Source organism: Sparus aurata, chromosome 18, assembly GCF_900880675.1.
Source record: "Sparus aurata chromosome 18, fSpaAur1.1, whole genome shotgun sequence".
Taxonomy (NCBI): domain Eukaryota; kingdom Metazoa; phylum Chordata; class Actinopteri; order Spariformes; family Sparidae; genus Sparus; species Sparus aurata.
Window position 1 is genome coordinate 1,146,084 of NC_044204.1, and position 19,410 is coordinate 1,165,493.

Here is a 19,410-nt window from a genome sequence, read left to right on the forward strand (position 1 = left end):
CAACAATCAGAGCCGTGCAGACAGGAAACAGGAAGTGCCTGAGACAATACGGCACGAAGAGGATCTGGAGCCCAGCTGCATTTTTCAGGCACGAAATAAGGATGCAGTCGCACATAAAGTTTTCCTGCTGACTGCAGGAAGAGCTGAGCAGCAGGAACTCAACACACTCAGAGGCTGTGATCACTGATCTGACTCAACACGTCCTTCACTTCACCTGATACATTTACAGTTGGACATGTACAAATGTGTTTTATACATTCAGTTATTCTTCACATTAGTATTCTCACTGGACATCCTGCAGCACTCACACACACAATCACAGAAATTAATAGGAACAATAAAATAAAGTGCAGCTTTCTGTTTCCCTCAGATCACTGAAAGATGTTTCCTCCTCCACAGAGAGAAATAATAAACATGAAGCTCTTATATTTCACATATTCAGCTAAAGGAGTCACATTCAATCACAAGAGATTGAGATGTTTATTTGACGACGTGCAGGAACATAAAACTGATCATCACACTTTTATCCTGTAACACTGCTTCAAACACTCAAATCAAGATGAAGTGAGAGAATCAGGAGCTTTAAACTTCTGAATCACAGTTTAAATAAATGTAAGTTCTCTGTGTTCAGATTGTGGGGTATTGTTACATTATAATTAAATTATTTTAGGGCCTTTTGTCAGTCAGCAGAGGTAGAAGAAGTATTCAGAGCCTTTACTCCAGTAAACGTACTGTGAAAATACTCCACTACAAATAAGATATTGATTATTGATGATTGATTATTGCTTATTATCAACAAGATGATAACTGATGTTTGGAAACATAAACATTTTAAAGTAAAAGTGAACATTTATAATAATCACTGATCCACTACATGAATTTGATTACTTTAGTTACCAGTTACTTTACAGATTCAGATTATTCATACTTTATTATAATTTGGCACCAGATTATGAAACATTCATTTAAAAAACATGGAGACTGACCATCAGAAACATGTTGAATCAGTCTCTCTATTCAAACTCACTGACAGGGCCAAATTGGGGCCCTAAGCAGAATTTTATTTTGAGGCCCCCCCCTCCCCTACAAAATGACTGTATCACGAAAAGCCATTTAGGTTTACAACCTTTATTAGTAGGAACAAATCAAATGAACAGCCTCGTTCCACAATGGAACAAGCCTTTTACAGATGACATGTTGCTTGATGGCCCTGGCACCATACTGGCTTCGCGTCATCCTTAGTAACAAACTTCAGCATTGACCCTGTTATGACAAGAAATCCATCATACAAGCAGATTATTAAGATTTGTTTTGGTCTTAATGGTACATTACACAATGAAATTAATGTAAATACTTACCTCACAAAGATTAAAATGCACTTAATGCAAATACGACTACAACTAATAATAATATTCATTATGATTTGATTTGATGATATTTCAATATTTTTATATACTGATTTTTAAATTTGTTCTATAGTCCTACACTACTGTTTGCTGCTGCAATGCTTTACATTACTCCATTGTGGGTCAAATAAAGGATTATCTGATGTATATTTTAGAGGTGGGTGCAAATTCATTGATGTGGTGATGCATCGCGATGCGTCACGTGGCGATTTGGCATCGATTAATTAACGTTGATGCTTTGCCGCAAGACCGTAACAAAAAACACAGAACCGGAAACTTAGCGAACTGTTTAGTGAGTGGGACCACAACAAACGGAGCAGTAACGTTATTTTCTTTGCAAAATGGCAACAGCTTTAGCAGCCCCCAAAGAGCGCCCGATTCTCTCGCCACGAGGTTCACTGCAACCGTGTGGAAGCACTTTGGATTTTATGAGAGAGCAAACAAGACAACTGACAAGACCTAAGCGATTTGCTGTTTTCAGTGTTTTCCACCAATAGATGTGGCTCTTGTGCAAGTGGAGCTTTCCCTGGTCAAAGTTAAGTAGGTCAAAGTGCAAATGTTTACATAAAAAATTTCATAAAATAAAATATTTTGTCAAAAATACAAGTCAAATGTTCAAAAAACCTTGTTATTTACTTAGTGAGTGTAGTTTTAGAGGAACAGAGGTAACAATGGAACAGTGATTGGTTGGGGTTTGGCATGATGATTTCACCATCACCGATTGGTTAGTCGCCACCCGCAAGGAGAGATGGGATAACAATGGCAGCGTCAACAACACGAGCAGAACATGCTGCTGCATGCGACTTGCCTGAAGTCACATGACTTGCCCTACTATGTACGAGGTCACAAGCATATTCATCTCAGATTTCGATGTTGTCAGTACCTTCTGGTTCTGTTGAAAAGAAAGTTTTGGCTGCTTGCTTGGCATCTCATTCATGTTGCTCCACAGTTCCTTAGCAACAAGCTTTGTGTGTGCGTGCTGTCTCTGTAGGTGCTTCGTTAAGTTTGAGGTAGTGTTAGCAGCGGTGGAGAGAAGTTTCCAACACGGGCAAAGTGTGCACCTTACAGTCAAGTTATTTTCCTTACGTTCAACAAATTCAAAATAATGTTTGTATCTCCAACTGTCAAAAGTGGCTTTACGGAGCGGGGGGTCTTCTGGCAATTTTATAGAGCAAGTAGCAAGAATGTAACGAGTAATGTAACAAGTAATTTAATTACTTTCTTATGGGAGTAATCATGTAATGTAAGGCATTACTATTTTTGAGAGTAATGTGTCATGTGTAATATATTACTTTTTTGAGTAACGAGTAACACTGCCAAATGGTTAATTAACCACTCCTTTTTCAACAGAGGTGAATGTATATGCAGTTAACAAGACATTCAATAAATGATAATCATGTCCACTTGAAAATGTAATCTCCACCACATCTAGACAGAATTATCCTCTTTTCTGTCTCATGATTAGCAGGCTGGGGTGTTTATTCCACAGAGTTGTTCTTTTTTATTTCAACAACATACCCACCTTCAAGTGAAGCATGAGCCTCCTCTTGTTTTGACTTTGTCTTTCTTTTGCTTGCTCCGATTCATGTTGCCGTTTGGAGGCCATCTCTCCACCTGCATCCAACTGCCTGTCGGTGCATCTGACCGCTGATTGGTCAGATGCTGCGTGCTGTTAATGACTGCGGCAACGCGTGCAGTGCCAGATTACTCGTCTCTTTTTTTTTCTCTCCTGCCTCGCCTCACGGCAGCGATGCACATCCTTTGTGCATTTGCAGAGAATGCATCCCCTCGTGCAAAATGGGCCCCCCCATGGATCGTGGGGCCCTACGCAAAGCTCGTGTTCTGCGTGTAGGGAGGGGCGGCGCTGCTAACTGAAGTAATAGTATCATCAGTATCATATCATTATCAAGTATTATTAGTATAATGTACTAAAATTACTTCAGCAAAAGTACTGAAAAGTTTTTGAAAAATGTTCACGTCAGTGTTTTTACTTTTTATGGTGTCAGAAAGACAAAAACAGCATTTTTCCCTTTTGTCTTGTTGAATGAATCCTAAAGAGTAGAACATACAGAAAAACTTAATTCTTCATCACACTGGACATAAGGGCTTTGACCTGGACATACAGGGTTTACTTGGACATACAGGGTTCACCTGGACATACAGAGTTCATATAAGATTCACTTGGAAATACAGGGTTTTCCTGGACGTACAGGGTTCACCTGGACATACAGGGTTTACCTGGCAGGATTTACTTGGACATACAGAGTTTACCTGGACATACAGGGTTTACCTGGACACAGAGTTTACCTGTACATACAGGGTTTACCTGGACATACAGAGTTTATCTGGACATACAGGGTTTACCTGGACATACGTGCTTCACCTGGACATACTTCAGTAACTTTAAAAGACAAAAGATTCTTCACCAAGTTCTGATCTGATCAAAATGGATAAGAACTGGGATGTTTCAGAATGTTTTAGATTTTTTCCAGGATACTTTAGTAATTCCAGGATGTTTTAAGTACATTTTAAGATGCTCTTGTAAGTTTCGGGATGTTCTTGGACATTTCAGGATATTTCTGGATATTTCAAGACCTGTTAGGGCATCTCAGGACGTTTCAGGGTATTTCATGGTGTTTCAGGGTGTTTCAGGACATTTGAGGATATTTCAGAATGTTGCAGATTTTTCCAGGATGTTTCGGGATGTTTCAGGAAGTTTTAGGAAGTTTCAGGATGTACCAGGACATTTTAGGATGTTTCAGGCTGTTTCGAGATGTTTCAGGACATTTCAGGACATTTCAGGTTGTTTCAAGATGTTTAAGGATGTTTCAAATTGTTTCAGATTTTTTTCAGGATGTTTTAGTATGTTTAAGACGTTTTGGGATGTTTTGGTCTATTTCAGGACAATTCAGGACGCTTCAGGATGTTTCAGGACGTTTTAGGAAGTTTCGGGATGTCTCAGGACATTTCAGGACATTTCAGGAAGTTTCAGGATGTTTTAAGATGTTTAAGGAAGTTTCAGGATGTTTCAGGAGATTGTAGGAAGTTTCAGGATGTTTCAGGAGATTGTAGGAAGTTTCAGGAGATTTCAAGATGTTTCGGGATATTTCAGGACGGGTCAGGAAATTTCAGCATTTCAAGATGTTTCAGGGTGTTTCAGGACATTTTAGGATATTTCAGAATGTTTCAGATTCTTTTCAGGACGTTTTGGGATGTTTCAGAACGTTTAGGAAGTTTCTGGATGTATCAGGACATTTTAGGACGTTTCAGGCTGTTTCAGGATGTTTCGGGATATTTCAGGATATTTCAGGATATTTCAGGACATTTCAGGATGTTTAAGGTTGTTTCAGAATGTTTCAGATTTTTTTCAGGATGTTTTAGTACATTTAGGACTTTTCGGGATGTTTTGGGCTGTTTCAGGACAATTCAGGACGTTTTAAGGATGTAATAAGGAGGTACATTTCAGGGCGTTTTAGGATGTTTCAGGATATTTCAGGACGTTTTAGGATGTTTCAGGATATTTCAGGACAATTCAGGACGCTTCGGGATGTTTCAGGACGTTTCAGGAAGTTTCAGGATGTCTCAGGACATTTCAGGACGTTTCAGGATGTTTTAGGATGTTTAAGGAAGTTTCAGGATGTTTCAGGACATTTTAGGATGGGTCAGGACGTTTCAGTATTTCAGGATGTTTCAGAATGTTTCAGATTTTTTTTCAGGATGTTTTAGGACGTTTAGGACGTTTCGGGATGTTTCAGGACATTTTAGGAAGTTTCAGGTCGTCTCAGGACATTTTAGGCTGTTTCAGGCTGTTGCAGGATGTTTCGGGATATTTTAGGATATTTCAGAATGTTTTAGGATGTTTAAGGAAGTTTCAGGATGTCTCAGGACATTTTAGGATGGGTCAGGACATTTCAGCATTTCAGGATGTTTCAGAATGTTTCAGATTTTTTTCAGGCTGTTTCAGGACAATTCAGGACGCTTCAGGATGTTTCAGGACATTTTAGGAAGTTTCAGGTTGTCTCAGAACATTTTAGGCTGTTTCAGGCTGTTGCAGGATGTTTTGGGATATTTTAGGATATTTCAGAATGTTTTAGATTTTTTTGGGACGTTTCGGGATGTTTTGGTCTGTTTCAGGATGTTCCAGGACATTTTAAGGACATTTCAGGTCAGTTAGGATGTTTCAGGAACTTTCAGGATGCTTCAGGATGTTTCACGACGTTTTAGGACGTTTCAGGATGTTTCAGGACATTATAGGATGTTTCAGGCTGTTTAAGGATGTTTCGGGATATTTCAGGATATTTCAGGATGTTTTAGGACGTTTCATGACTTTTCACAATGTTTCAGGATATTTCAGGATGTTTGAGGATGTATGAGGACGTTTTAGGACATTTCACGATGTTTCAGGACATTTTAGGACGTTTCGTAATATTTCAGGACAGGTCAGGACATTTCATGATGTTTCGGGATGTTTCAGAATTTTTCAGGACATTTCAGGACGTTTCAGGATGTTTCAGAATGTTTCAGAATGTTTCAGATTTTTTTCAGGATGTTTTGAGCTGTTTTAGGACAATTCAGGATGTTTCGGAATGTTTCAGGATGTTTTGGGATATTTCAGGATGTTTCAGGACGTTTCAGGGCATTTCATGATGTTATAGGACATTTGAGCATGTTTCACAGTGTTTTTCGCCATTTCAGGATGTTTCAGGACATTTCATGATGTTTTAGGAAGTTTCAGGGTGTTTTTGTCTGTTTCTGGACATTTCAGGATGGTTCAGAATGTTTCAGAATGTTTCTGGTTGGACCAGGTGACTCATCTGTAGCACACTGAACAATGACAGACTCCACTGAGCTCACAGTTGATGAAAAGTGAATAGAATGGTGACAGAAGATAACATCAGTCAGATGTCAGCTGTAGTTTGGTGCGGCTCTCGTCAGTCTGACAAACAAACAAACCAACAAACAGACACTCGTGTTTCAGTCTGTGAGGACGTTTAAGTCTCCTCCTCGTCGCTGTGCTGCGTCTTCTCCTCGCTCAGGCTGCTCTCGTCGATGTTCTCCAGAGAGTCGGCACGCTGCACTGTTAGCTCCGACACGTTGATGCACGGCAGCACATTCTGCTCTGGGTACATCCATGGCTTCAGGTTGGGGTTGTGCTTCCTCTTCCACTCTGGATACTTCAGGGATGCCTTGTAGATCTTCCTCATGGCCTGAGGGGAAGGAGACACAGTGAGACGGACATTTCTCTGAGAGGAAAACTATTAATTTCTCTATGATTTACAGCAGAAGATTTTTACCTTCGGAGCAACAAACTGAGAGACTCTGTTCACCACCCACTTTGGTAACGACCCTGCAGTAAATGACAGACCGGATGTCATTGAGCGTCTGGACCTTTATACAGGACAGGTCCAGAGACACTGCAGAGGACAGTTAACCTAGACCCTGAACGCAGCGCTAGTATCAGTGTGTGTGTGTGTGTGTGTGTGTGTGTGTGTGTGTGTGTGTGTGTGTGTGTGTGTGTGTGTCTCATCTCACCTTTGGGGTCTACCTGGGTCAGGTAGTACAGGGTGGAGCAGTTGGCTCCGTTGGACTGGATCAGATACCCGGTCAGCAGAGACACAGCCCGAACGTAGTCCTTCTTAGGAGGATGTTGCTATGGAGATGAAGACAAGCTGGGACTTTACAACATTTTAAAGGATTAGTTCACAGTTTTCATCTTTTATATAAATGAGCTAATTGTTCAGATTTGACTTCGATCTTCAAACATCAGAAGAATCTTTGAAACATCAAACAGAACATTACAGTTTATTGTATTCTGACTGAGAGACTTCATCTCTGTCAGTCTGAACTCATTATGTTCCAGAAGGACAGAATAACAGATTCTGTTTAGTTCTGACAACTTTAGTTTTTCATCTCCAATCTGGACCCAAGATGCTGCAGATGAAGCTCACTGGATGTTTGACGGAGTAGTTGATAATCAGGTAGTCATTGCCGAGAGGAAGCCAGGACCTCATGGTGACAAAATCTCTGTTCTTCAGAGGACTCGGACATTTCCCTTCAAACGACACACACGCACACACACACAAACACACACACACGTGCACACACATTAAAGCCCGTCTACATTTCATAATGAATGTATGCAGACTGTAACTGTGGAGCCAGAACAGAACTGACAGGAGTAATATCCAATGTCAGCGTTGGCAGTCAGCCTGGCGATGTCGTACGTGTCGATCATGTTGGTGTCCCACTTTTTGCGGTAGCTGGTGTCATGGAGGACGTCATACAGCGTCTCTGCCGTCACATCCTTACACACTATCCTCATCTGAAACACACACATAGAAAAAGGTTGCACTCATTCAGGCCTGCAGAGCTTTCAGCTGAGCTGCATGGACTTCATGCATGGAGGATCATCAGCAGGTTGGACAATACAGAGTCAGATATTGATTGAGTGGTTACTGCTCACTGATAATCAATGAAATCACAAGAAGGCCGTTCACTGACTGTTGACTTTTCTCATTCACTTCAATATAGTGAGTCTGATCACAGCAGCATCTAGTGGACGTCAGCTCCTCTGACAGACATGTGAGTGCAGCAGCTTCATTCACACGTCTGCCACTCTGCGATTCCACTGGATGCATGTCTGCTGTGTTCCAGCTCTAGTGGCTCATGGCTGATAGTCCAATCTCCGGTCAGAGGAGCTGCAGCTCTGACAGACATGTGAGTGAAGCTGCTGCGCTCTGTGATCCATTCACAGAGAGAGGAAATACATAGTCTTCATCAAACACAGAATAGTTCTGTTAACTCTGTTTACTGGTTAATGATGAAGAGTGTGATGATGAAAAGGAGGCTGTGATGAAAAGAAGTGTGTGATGAAGAGTGTGATAATGAAGAGGAGATTGTGATAAAGTGGAGGCTATGATGAAGAGGCATGTGTGATGAAGAGGAGGCTGTGATGAAGAGGAGGATGTGATGAAGAGGAGTGTGTGATAAAGAGTGTGTGTGTTAAGAAGATGAAGAGTGTGTGATGAAGAGGAGACTGTGATAAAGTGGAGGCTATGATGAAGAGGCATGTGTGATGAAGAGGAGGCTGTGATGAAGAGGAGGATGTGATGAAGAGGAGTGTGTGATAAAGAGTGTGTGTGATGAAGATGAAGAGTGTGTGATGATGATGAAGAGTGTGATAATGAAAAGGAGACTGTGATAAAGTGGAGGCTATGATGACGAGGCATGTGTGATGAAGAGGAGGCTGTGATGAAGAGGAGTGTGATGATGAAGAGGAGGCTGTGATGAAAAGGAGTGTGTGATAAAGAGTGTGTGTGATGAAGATGAAGAGTGTGTGTGATGATGATGATGATGAAGAGTGTGATAATGAAGAGGAGGCTGTGATAAAGTGGAGGCTATGCTGAAGAGGCATGTGATGAAGAGTGTGATGTTGAAGAGGAGGCTGTGATGAAGAGGAGTGTGATGTTGAAGAGGAGGCTGTGATGAAGAGGAGTATGATGATGAAGAGGAGGATGTGATGAAGAACAGTGTGTGATGAAGAAGAGAGTGATGATGATGATGTTGTGCAGCTGCAGCTCCATTCCCTCCATAATAAAAGATCATGTAGAAGAAAAGATGAAGAAAACAATGGAGACAGACTCTGCAGTCTGTCTTGTTCCACACCTGTCCACCAGAGGTCCCCAGCACACCTGATGCTCACACCTGAACCTCTGAAGCAACCTGGGGTCCGTTTCACAAAGCAGGTTTAGTGAAAACTCTGAGTCTGTTAACCCTGAAATGAGGGAAACTCTGAGTTTTCCGTTTCAGAAAGGGAGCTAACTCAAACCAGAGAAAGAGGGGTAACTCTAGCCTGTTTCACAGAGAGAGGTAACTTAAGCTCTCGGTCAGTTACCACGGTAACATACTCTATGAACCTAACCTGGTCGGGACCAGGTTATGAGCTATCATAAGTTACCATGGTGATCTAGCCGGGTTAAAAGAGAGCCAACTTTGTAGTACAGGGAAGCCTGGCTTTAGACTCAACAAACCTCACTAACCCACTAAACTGGCCTCGCAGTACACCCCTCTGGTCTTTCTCAACAAACCTCGAGTTTCTCTCTGTCTCCGCCCTCTTTCAGCCACACACGGTATTTGATTTTCCTCATTCATTCAGTCAGCAGGCGAGTTTTGGCGTAGTATAGTTCTGCCGTCTGTTTTTTGAGAAAATCATTGCAAAAATCAGTCAGTAGGCCTACATTAGAAGTTATATTAGATGGCGACTATTTTCACGACCATGGCATGTCCTTTTGATAATGATCCCGTGGATGAAGGTGCAGCATTACTGCGCAGAGAATTAAATATTCGTTGGGAGATGATTATAGATGTTCTTGCATTTCCAGACAATTATCTTTTTGAGCAGTACCGTTTTACGTCACAGTCCATCATTTACATACACAATCCGTCTTTACATTTCCAGCATTACCAACCAAAGTCATGCTCTCACATCCCAGCAGATATTGTGTGTTGCGCTGCGTTTTTTTGCAAATGGGAGTTTTTTATACAACGTCGGAGATGCAGAGCACTTGAGCAAGGCAACTGTATGCAGAGCGGTCAGAAAAATGTGCCTCGCCCTGAAACGGCTACTACCCATCTTTATCATTTTCAGCTCCCCTGCCTCCGTTAGAGGTGACAGTGCTGGGCCACCACCCGTTTTACGGGCATCTGCTTTCTTTCTGTTGGCTGTGTAGAAGTCTGTGTTAGTTTAAATAGGCTTAATTATTTAACAGAACATGATATAGATGAGAAGACATTTATGTGTGAAAACAGCATTATGTTGGGGATAAAACAACTGTACAGTCAAACAGCCACTTAATATTTACTTTACAATGTAAAACATGATCAAAATGAGGTACCCCCATGAGATTATGCCAAGGTCTTACCTGTTTGAACAATGTTTTTTTGTTTCATCTTAAGCTGCTGCCAAGTGCGCTTCTCCCCCACGGGATTGCACCTAAATGAAATAAATTAATAGGCTACCACTCAAGCAGTTTCCCCCTGTAATATTATTGTGATTGCAAAGGACTACATTTGAACTTACGCATTGACCCGAGCACTAATGTTCTCCAACGCCGTCTCCCTCTCTTTTGCTGCTGCAGCGGTGTTACACTTCCTTCTAAAAACGTGCTCAAACTCACCGTATTAGCGCATTAATATTTCCAATTCCAGTGGGGTGAAAAACGTAGCCCTCCTCTTCCCCGTTGCCATGGTGACTCGTCGAATCGGGGCTCCATTGATACTGTCTTTTTATACTTGTGGTGCACACGCTTAACTCCAGGTGAAACTACTCTGAGTTGATAAAACTAACTCAAATCAGCTGTTCTGGAACCGAAAACTCAGAGTTTCCTATCTCAGAGTAGATCAACTCAGAGTTCAGGGTTAGACTCAGAGTTTGTTTAACCTGCTTTGTGAAATGGAACCGTGGTCAGATATGTTCAAGCTCAAACTGTAAACAATGGTGGAGAACAGACAACAGCAACAACAACAACAGAGCCAAAAAATGCCCCAACATTGCCCAAGTCAAAGAGAAGAAATAAGAAGACTGATGAAGAAAAGCAGTGTAAAAAGAAAGAACTGGACAGCAAGAGAGAAAACAAGGATAAATATCGGAGCATCATTTCAGAGGTGGAGGGAGCTGCTGGATTTGTGGACTCGAGAGTTGGCCGCTTTTCTGCTGGACAAGTAAGGACCGCTGCTTGATATATGTTTCAGTCTATGTTTTAATCACAAGGCTATGGTGGCGGCGGTTACAGTAATACTCGCAATAGCGCATATTGCTGTACGATGTTGCAGTCGAGCGACGTAGCTTGTTGGTAAATCTAGCATGTTAGCTTGAATTCTAACTCCAGTGTTTAGCTTTGTCTTTATGGTTACTGGTTAGCAAAAGTGTCTTACAAGTGACCAGGTAGTTATAACGTTGGTCAGTATGCTCTGAAGTGGTTGAATTGGTTCGGAGAAATAACGTTACTCATGCTTAATAAAGGCAGCATGGTGATGATGATGATTACCTGAATGATTACTTGGTAACTCCGTCTACCGCGATGTGAGAAATATTGTTTGTTACTTGGGATTTCTACATTGATAAGCATGAGGCACTCGTCATTGTAATTTAGTTGTATTGATCAGAAATAGAACAATTGGGGCTTATGTCGTTGTTGTTATTTTGAATATGACATCTTGGTCATCTGGTTATTCCTCAGTTACCGTGGTTACAAGCCTGCTCGTGCACAGCGGGCTCCTCTGTGGGGAGGGACTTTGAAGGCAGGGCTGCAGGCAGTAGAGAGGAAGAATGAGGGACCTGGGAGCTGTATCATTCAAATATTCTGGCTAAGTCCACTTTTTTCTCAAAACTCCAGACTGCAGCTTTAAAACACAATAAGTAAAAATAAAAGAGTGAGTAATAATAAATAGATAAATAGTAATGAAAAACAGTGCACCAACAACAAACTGGTATTGCAAACTGAGGAAATGCTATTGTTGATGTATTTCACTGAGGAGACACTAGAGGCAGCAAAAAAAAAGATAAAATGATAAAACTCTGAAACTGCTTTTTTAATCGAAAAAATAAATAAGTAAATACATCATAAATAAAGTAAAACAAGATAAAACAAAATAAGTAAAATAAATAAATGAATAGTAAGTGAATAGATAAATAGAATAAAGCCAGGTTTAAGCAGGATAAAAACCAATGAATAAATAAATAGAATTCCGCTAAAAGCCAGCCAACAACCTGTACAGGACCTGAACCTGAACAGGATTAAAAAAGTATATCTGTAGAATATGACAGAATGTAAAGGAAGTTTCAAAAATATAGACGGCAGCATCGCCAGAGTAACATCTGCTGCTGTTAAGCTGTCCTTAGCTGTAGATAGCTACAGTGAGCTCCGATAGCAGTCGAGCAAGAGGCCCTGGAGTTTATCTGGACTGAGACCTCAGATCACAGACCAAGTTCAACACATTCAATCAGACTCAGCAGCCTGTATTTTCCTATTTAGAATCAAAATAGGAGTCAAAATATTTCCTTTCTTGACATATATGAGTTTATTTTGTTGCCTTATTAGACTCAGTAGTGAACTGGCTGCTTTTACATCTCCAGCTGAAACTCCAGGCTGTCAGACTGTCACCTCTGAGATACACAGAGGGCTGTTAGGAGGCTAGCTGGTTAGCATGCTACCTTCAGTAGAGATGTCTCCGACATCAACACTGTTGTTTCCTCACTTTGTCCACATCCTACAGACTGTTCCTTTAAGTACTGAACAGCTTGCTGGCAGTAAATCATAAATTCTTCTGTTCAGTCCTCTAAACTCTGAATCTGCACATTATTTTATAAACAGCTTGAAATCTGTTTCAAGACCTCAGAGATAGTATCAGACTTTTGTTCAGTTTTGTGTATTCAACAGAAATTTGAGCTGAAACTCTTGCCAGAGAATAGAAAATAGGTATATTCTTCTTGTGTATATTTTCTCTCAAGTTTACCAGATTTTAACAATATATTTGTAGTTTTTTGAGCGAAGAGGTTGAACACAGAGCATCTGTCTCTGGAGTTTTGGACATCATGTGAGATGGCTGCTTACTGTAGGACGTCATGTTTTTCCACTGATGTAATCTCACATGAACGTCGGGCTCGGCTGCGTCGAGTCATCAGATATTGTGAGGGTCAACGCTGTAAAATGCTCCGTGTAACTCAATCAGCACGGATCTGCTGCAGCGTTAATCATTCATAAAGTCCTCAGCTCCATGTCTTTGTGTGTCCGTCACTCAGCAGCCGGCACTATGTCTCCTCCTCCATCTGTCTCATCAATTAGCAGTTAGCATTGAACTCAAGTCACAAACTGTTCAAGTCACACAGTCACAGTCATATTGAGTTACAATACAATGGTATTACAATCAGAACAGACCATCAAAGAATATTGAACTGAATTAAATAACAGAAAAACATTCATATTAACATCCAAAAAACACGTTGTCATTTAGCCTAGCTTAGCACAAAGACTGGAAGCAGCGTAATTTCAACGAAAAAGAAAAAAGACATTGTCTATTGACTCCTCGTCAGTCTGATTGAAATGTTTTCATTTCAGTCAGCTGGTTAAGCTAACAGCTATCTGCTGCTAACACCCCCAACAACAAATCATCATCACCTCAGAATGAATCTCAGTCAGCCATGTTTCTGCAGGAGACCAGAGAAGACAAACCAAACACTGACTCAGCAGACAAATTTGACTTGGCATCAAGTTTGTGTCAGTCACTTGTACAGGGCTGCAAGTCTACAGGACTACAGGTCTACAAGTCTACGGGCCTGCAGGTCTACAGGTCTACAGTTTTACACGTCTACAAGTTTACCAGTCTACAGGTCTACAGGCCTGCAGGTCTACAGGTCTCCAGGGCTGCAGGTTTACAGGTCTACAAGTTTACCAGTCTACAGGTCTACAGGTTATTCTTCTGTTTTACTTTTGTGACTGAGTGTTTGAATCTGAACATTGTCAACTTTCTGATTATCTTGAGGCAGCTGTGGTTTACTTCCTCTGGTTCACTTCCTGTGGTTTACTTCAAGTGGATCACTTACTGTAGTTCCCTTCGGGTGGTTTACTTCCTGTGGTTTACTTCCTGTGGTCAGCCTCAGCTCAGTCTTGAGTCTTGAATTATAAAATACTCTCCCAGATAATCTCCTCTGTCTTCTCTTTTGGGCAGTAATCAACCTCTGCTGACAGAAATATCTCCTAACTGTCTGTTAGTGAATAATGTTTTATATTCGATTGGACGGTGTCATTTTACTTTGAAAGTGTTGGGGTTTTAGACAATATAATGTGAAGATCAGTGTGAGGTCACAGTCGATAATTACAGTGGAACAAAACGTCACAGCTTCAGCGACCACTGAGTCCACAATCTCTAAAACACACAGCAACGTCCACCAACCAAGTAAAAATCACATCCACAACACATATCCATACTCATCATATCCACAACTACAACACAATAAACAAACACTGCACATGTCCCCTGACTTCATCTGTCAGAGGACATTTAACAAATGATGCTTCATACTTAAGATTAAAATTAAAGTTCTTTTTGTAATTCCCCCAAACACATTAAAAAACTATGAAAAATAAAAGATCATATAGACTTATAAATGAATAATAACCATGTCAGAGTGTTGAGGAGTGAAGCTGCTCTTTAGTCAGGAGATACTTCTGTATCTGTTGTCAGACAGCAGCAGGATAATGAGCACAAACACCACAGAGCACTGACAAAACTACTGAAGACCAACGAGTCCTGACTGTCCCCTGAACGCAACACCATCCAACATGTTCATCCAGCATGTGAGAGCACCTGAACACTGAGAGGACAAACTCTTTGTGACTTCACAGGAAGCTTTGTGGACACTGTCACATCATGCTGGATAACAAGAGTCAGAAGATTTTACACTCACTTGTGGAGTTGCTCAGTGCATGAAGGAGGACAAACCAAATACTGAGATATTCTGCTGTGTGAATCAGAGATTTCCTGGAGTGAGTGTGAGTGTGTATGTGTGTGTGTGTGTGTGTGTGTGTGTGTGTGTGTGTGTGTGTGTGTGTGTGTGTGTGTGTAAACAGAGCAGCAGGTTTGAGGTCAGTGTGACACAGCTGACGTCTTGACTTACAGCTCTAAATCCTCCAAAATACTCAGTTAGTGTTTTGGCCTCAGCTCACTGAGAGGCAGCCTCTTGCAGCAGACAGAAACTATCCAGAGCTGCAGTAATTCTAATGTCCACTAGATGATGCTGTGATAAATGGAGGTCAGACGAATGAAGAACAAATACTCTATTACTGTACTTAAGTACATGTTTCATACATCTGTACTTTACCTGAGTATCTCTGTGACTTTCCTTCTCTACATCTGAACACAAATATCTTAACTTTCTCCTCCTCACATTTTCAAACAGGCTCGTTACTTTAGTTTGGTGCATTTGAAGTGAATTTTGGAATATTTTTATTTGTGGTAATCACACGCTGCCTTCCCAACATCACAAGACTGATTTCAACCTATCAGTGCACATAATTCATGGCAGATGCAGCTAGACAAAGACGTAAACAGACAGAGAGAGACACTGGAATGTAGAGAAAAGGTGTGTTAGTGTCTCGTATCTGCAGGGATTTTCTTGTTAATTGCTTTGTTGCTGCTCAGGACGCTTTACCAACCCAACATGTGTCTATTTGACATACTCGTAATGAGACTCAACAATCAACTATCTTTGTTGTTCATTCAGGAACAGCTGGGGGGCGGGGTTGAGAGGCGAGTTGACCCCAAGACTACAATCACAAGGTCCAAAACACTGAAACCATGCAGTGCCCACGGAAGGAAAAGAATGAAAGAAGAGGAGGAACAACCTGAAGAAGATAGAGGTACAGTAACGTCAATGTGATGAAGTGAATGAAATTAAAAGTTTAATGCATCATGGTGCCGTTGTTGGAGGTGAGTGTTAGCTTGCTAGCGTACTTTGGAAGATAGCAGCATTGTTTAATAATCAGTAAATAATCAGTAAATAGCTTGAGTCGATGCATAGAAATATATGTATATATATATATATATATATATATATATATGTATATATATATATATATATATATATATATATATATATGTATATCCTCTGCTGATAAAACTGACTGTACTGAAGTGAAGAAGGAAAACAGTCTTTAAGGCTGCAGCTCTACTTTACATTGATGTTCTCTGAAGACATACTCAGTCTCCTTTCATGTGATTAAACATCAATTATCACATTTCAGAGTTCAGAGTCAGAACAAGTCAACAGTCGAAATCAGCTGTTCTCATCTCCTATTACATGTAGACCACTGATCTGCACAGTAACAGCTGGTGCACTGATCACTGGTTCAGTCCAATATGTAACTGAACTTGAATCTTTTTAGGAGTGAAAATACAGACTGAATGATGTTTAATGTGTTGTGTCTGCAGGTGTTTCAGCAGCACTTGGTATAAGTCTGAATAAAGACTGCAGAGTTGAACTTGATCAGATCAGATCAAATCAGATCAGATCAGATCAGATCTGATCAGATCAGATGAGATCAGATTAGTTCAGACCAGATTAGATCAGTTCAGATCTCAACAGTCTGAGCAGTTGTCAAGAGGAGCTGACAGGTTGAAGGTGAGGAGTTGGAAACAGAAGTGTCTCTCTGTCCTCTCTGTCTCTCTGCAGCGTCGTCGGTTGAATGCCCCTCCACCTTGCCCTCCTCAGGTTTCCAGCCGTTACGTTTTCCTTTCCGCTCTGAATTTTTCAGCAGCAGCGGTTTGTCTTTCCTCTGCAGGAGGCTGCAGGACTTGATCAGCTGATCTACATCAAGGTCAGAGACGGGTTGCCGAGGAGCCGCTGAGCAACAACATCACATGAACTCTGCAGTAACCTGCTGCATTCAGTCTATATGATCACTGCCTCTATTGATAACTGGTGCCATGGTGACAGGAAAAGCAGTCCAAACAAAAGAGCATCAGTGAAGACAGAACCGGAGCCAATTCTGTCTTTATTAATCATCAGTGAGGTTAATCTGCTAACGTTTGGATCATAAAGACATAAGTGACAGCTATCCATCATAACACCAGAGTGACGCCATCAACAGAAATACTCAGATTGTTTCAGATTACTGCAACGGACGAGCAGGGAACATTAATGAGCGTTTTTATTGTTTTGTGACTTATGAGATAGTTTCAGGACTTGTTCCTGCAGCACATTGACTAAATTCTCATGTTTCCATATTTCTGTCACATGATGACAACTGACTGTCACCATGACAAACTGAACAAATGCAGACTGATGCTGCGGAGTTGGACTTTAACTCAAGTGCTTTTATATTATATTTTATCTCAGGACAATAATGATATTTTTATAATATATTGTTTTAATTATAATGGTATCATAACAAGGTCACAGGAGTGCTTTAGTTTATGTTTCTGGTTCTTTACTGGAGAGTTTCTTCGGTCTTGGGCTGCAACTGAAAATGTTTTTATTATCAATCAATCTTAGAATCATACTGCTGATAAAATATAAAAGAACATTTTGAGAAATGCCAACGAGGTGATTTGAAATTTCTAGTTGTGTTTCGACCCCCTGTCACTTAAACAGAAAAAATCAGACTGTAGACGAAACAAGATTTTTTTCTTTTTTTAGCAAAATAGTTTTGTATTTGTTTTCATTTGTTCAACATATCGATTAAAAGACTGATCGTTTCTGTTCTTTCCCTCCCTGAGTTCACCTGAAAGCTGTGAGTTACTGTGAGACTTTACATCCATGAAGAGCTCAGTTTGAGCCGGGTCTGACAGCAGGCTCCCCGCTTATGGTCTGTGGATGTTGGACTCCTCACCTTGAGTTTCTGGATGCTCTTGCTCTCCTCCTCGCGGCACCACACCGTCACACCTCCTTTGTTGTAGCGGCTGATCCATCCGTCAGAGCTCAGACACTGATCTTTGAACGAGGAGAAGTCCGAGTCGTCTGGGATCTGGACCTGCATCTCCAACCCACGGTTCAAAATGAATAAGAGAAGAGCTGCAGTTCAGTTTGACATCAATGTGTGTTCCCGTCCACAGCTGCTAGTTAAACTGGTCAAACTGACTGAACTGGTCTAACTGGGTGAGGTGGTGGACAGAAGCCTTTGAATGAAGAGTCTGTAAAGAGATGACTGAAGTGACTCAGTGATGCTGACAGCAGCAGCTCGTCTTCACTCTGGAGTCTCTTCTGTCCATCAGCCAGGATCTCTGATCACTGCACACACCTGACAGAATACAGACCTCTCACTCTCACTCCACTTTCAGGAAACCAAACTAAAACAACCCTGTTTCCTCCTTCAGAGACCTAAGGCTCCATGATTAAACTGGTTGTTAGCTGGTGTTATATATTTGTATAAATCAAAGAAAAGACATGGACAGAAAAGTTCTGGAATTCATATTTTTGGTGTTTAGTCCAACAACCTTCATTAAGGCGGAGTCAAACACTTGTGTGACTGAAGAAATATCACAAACATGATGTCCCACTTCTAAAAGAGAAACGTCTTTTCACTGATGAGTTTGACATGTCTCAGGTTGAAATCAAGACTCAACCTTCATTCAACTGTCATCATGACATTTCTGTTGCAGTTTCCTCAGATACACACCCAGATAAAAAAGGATCTATTCTGACTAATCAACAAATGATAAACAAGTCAGGAAAATATAGTCTTCATGGTGAAGTGTTGAGGAGTCTCAAGACCTGAGGAGAGAAGCCTCTCAGTAGTTCGCTGGTCTAGATCTCCTGCCATGTGGCAGCAGGGTGAACAGGCTGTGGCTGGAGTGCCTGCAGTCATTACAGCTTTTCTCACTGATATTCCACCCGGGCTAAAAGAGCGATTAGCCCCAGGCTAATGTAGCCATTAGCCTCGGGCACAAGGAGGAGTTAGCCACGGGCTAAGGAAGCCGTTAGTAGACATCTCACCTCACTGATGTCAGAGATGTTATGTAGATGGTACCAGCGAGGTTCAGATCTAATAAGGACATATTTGCTAATGTTAGTGTACTGATAGCATTCAGGACCAGCGGGGTGTGCCATCGTGAAAAGGGCTTTTTCTAACATCCAATTTGAGAATACATTAGCAGGGAGCTGTTGTGCTGCTTTATCACATAATGACATTGAAGTGGCCCATCCGACCACTAAAATGATTATGTAGCCTGTCAACAAAGTCAATTAGTTTTCCACCGAAATATCTAATTTTTCTGACCCTGTGATCTGTTTCTGTTGAGACTCACAGCTTTGATTATTGTTTCTGAAATACATGCGTCACTGAGGGAACACTGCTGTGACTGTAGATGTTGGCAGAGTGACTCCTCTTCTCAAAAGAACATCTCTGGTAACAGGCTGCATTTGAGGAATGCTGCCTTCAGGTGCTCCTGTGGATACGATGACCGTACGCTGCTGTGAACAACACAGACAATGTATTTTCTATCAGAA

At 41.2% G+C, this 19,410-nt stretch overlaps 1 protein-coding gene across 6 annotated transcripts in view; it reads right to left on the reverse strand.

Annotated features, from left to right (window-relative positions):
* Positions 1-3,387: 3,387 nt before the first annotated feature.
* stard15 (StAR-related lipid transfer (START) domain containing 15) overlaps positions 3,388-19,410 on the reverse strand; it is a 51,237-nt gene continuing 35,214 nt past the window's right edge. The window contains exons 1-6 of one of the 6 annotated variants that reach the window (XM_030395385.1): positions 17,795-18,660; positions 7,581-7,728; positions 7,355-7,458; positions 6,939-7,056; positions 6,701-6,753; positions 3,388-6,613 (exon numbers count right to left, since the gene is read on the reverse strand). In XM_030395385.1, the coding sequence (XP_030251245.1) occupies positions 6,398-6,613; positions 6,701-6,753; positions 6,939-7,056; positions 7,355-7,458; positions 7,581-7,728; positions 17,795-17,941 (786 nt within the window). In that variant the 5' untranslated portion in view covers positions 17,942-18,660 and the 3' untranslated portion in view covers positions 3,388-6,397. Of the gene's footprint in view, positions 6,614-6,700; positions 6,821-6,938; positions 7,057-7,354; positions 7,459-7,580; positions 7,729-10,327; positions 10,390-10,485; positions 10,545-10,582; positions 10,614-17,794; positions 18,661-19,410 lie in introns of those variants that run through there. The other 5 variants (XM_030395383.1, XM_030395388.1, XM_030395387.1 and 2 more) reach the window with 5 other exon arrangements.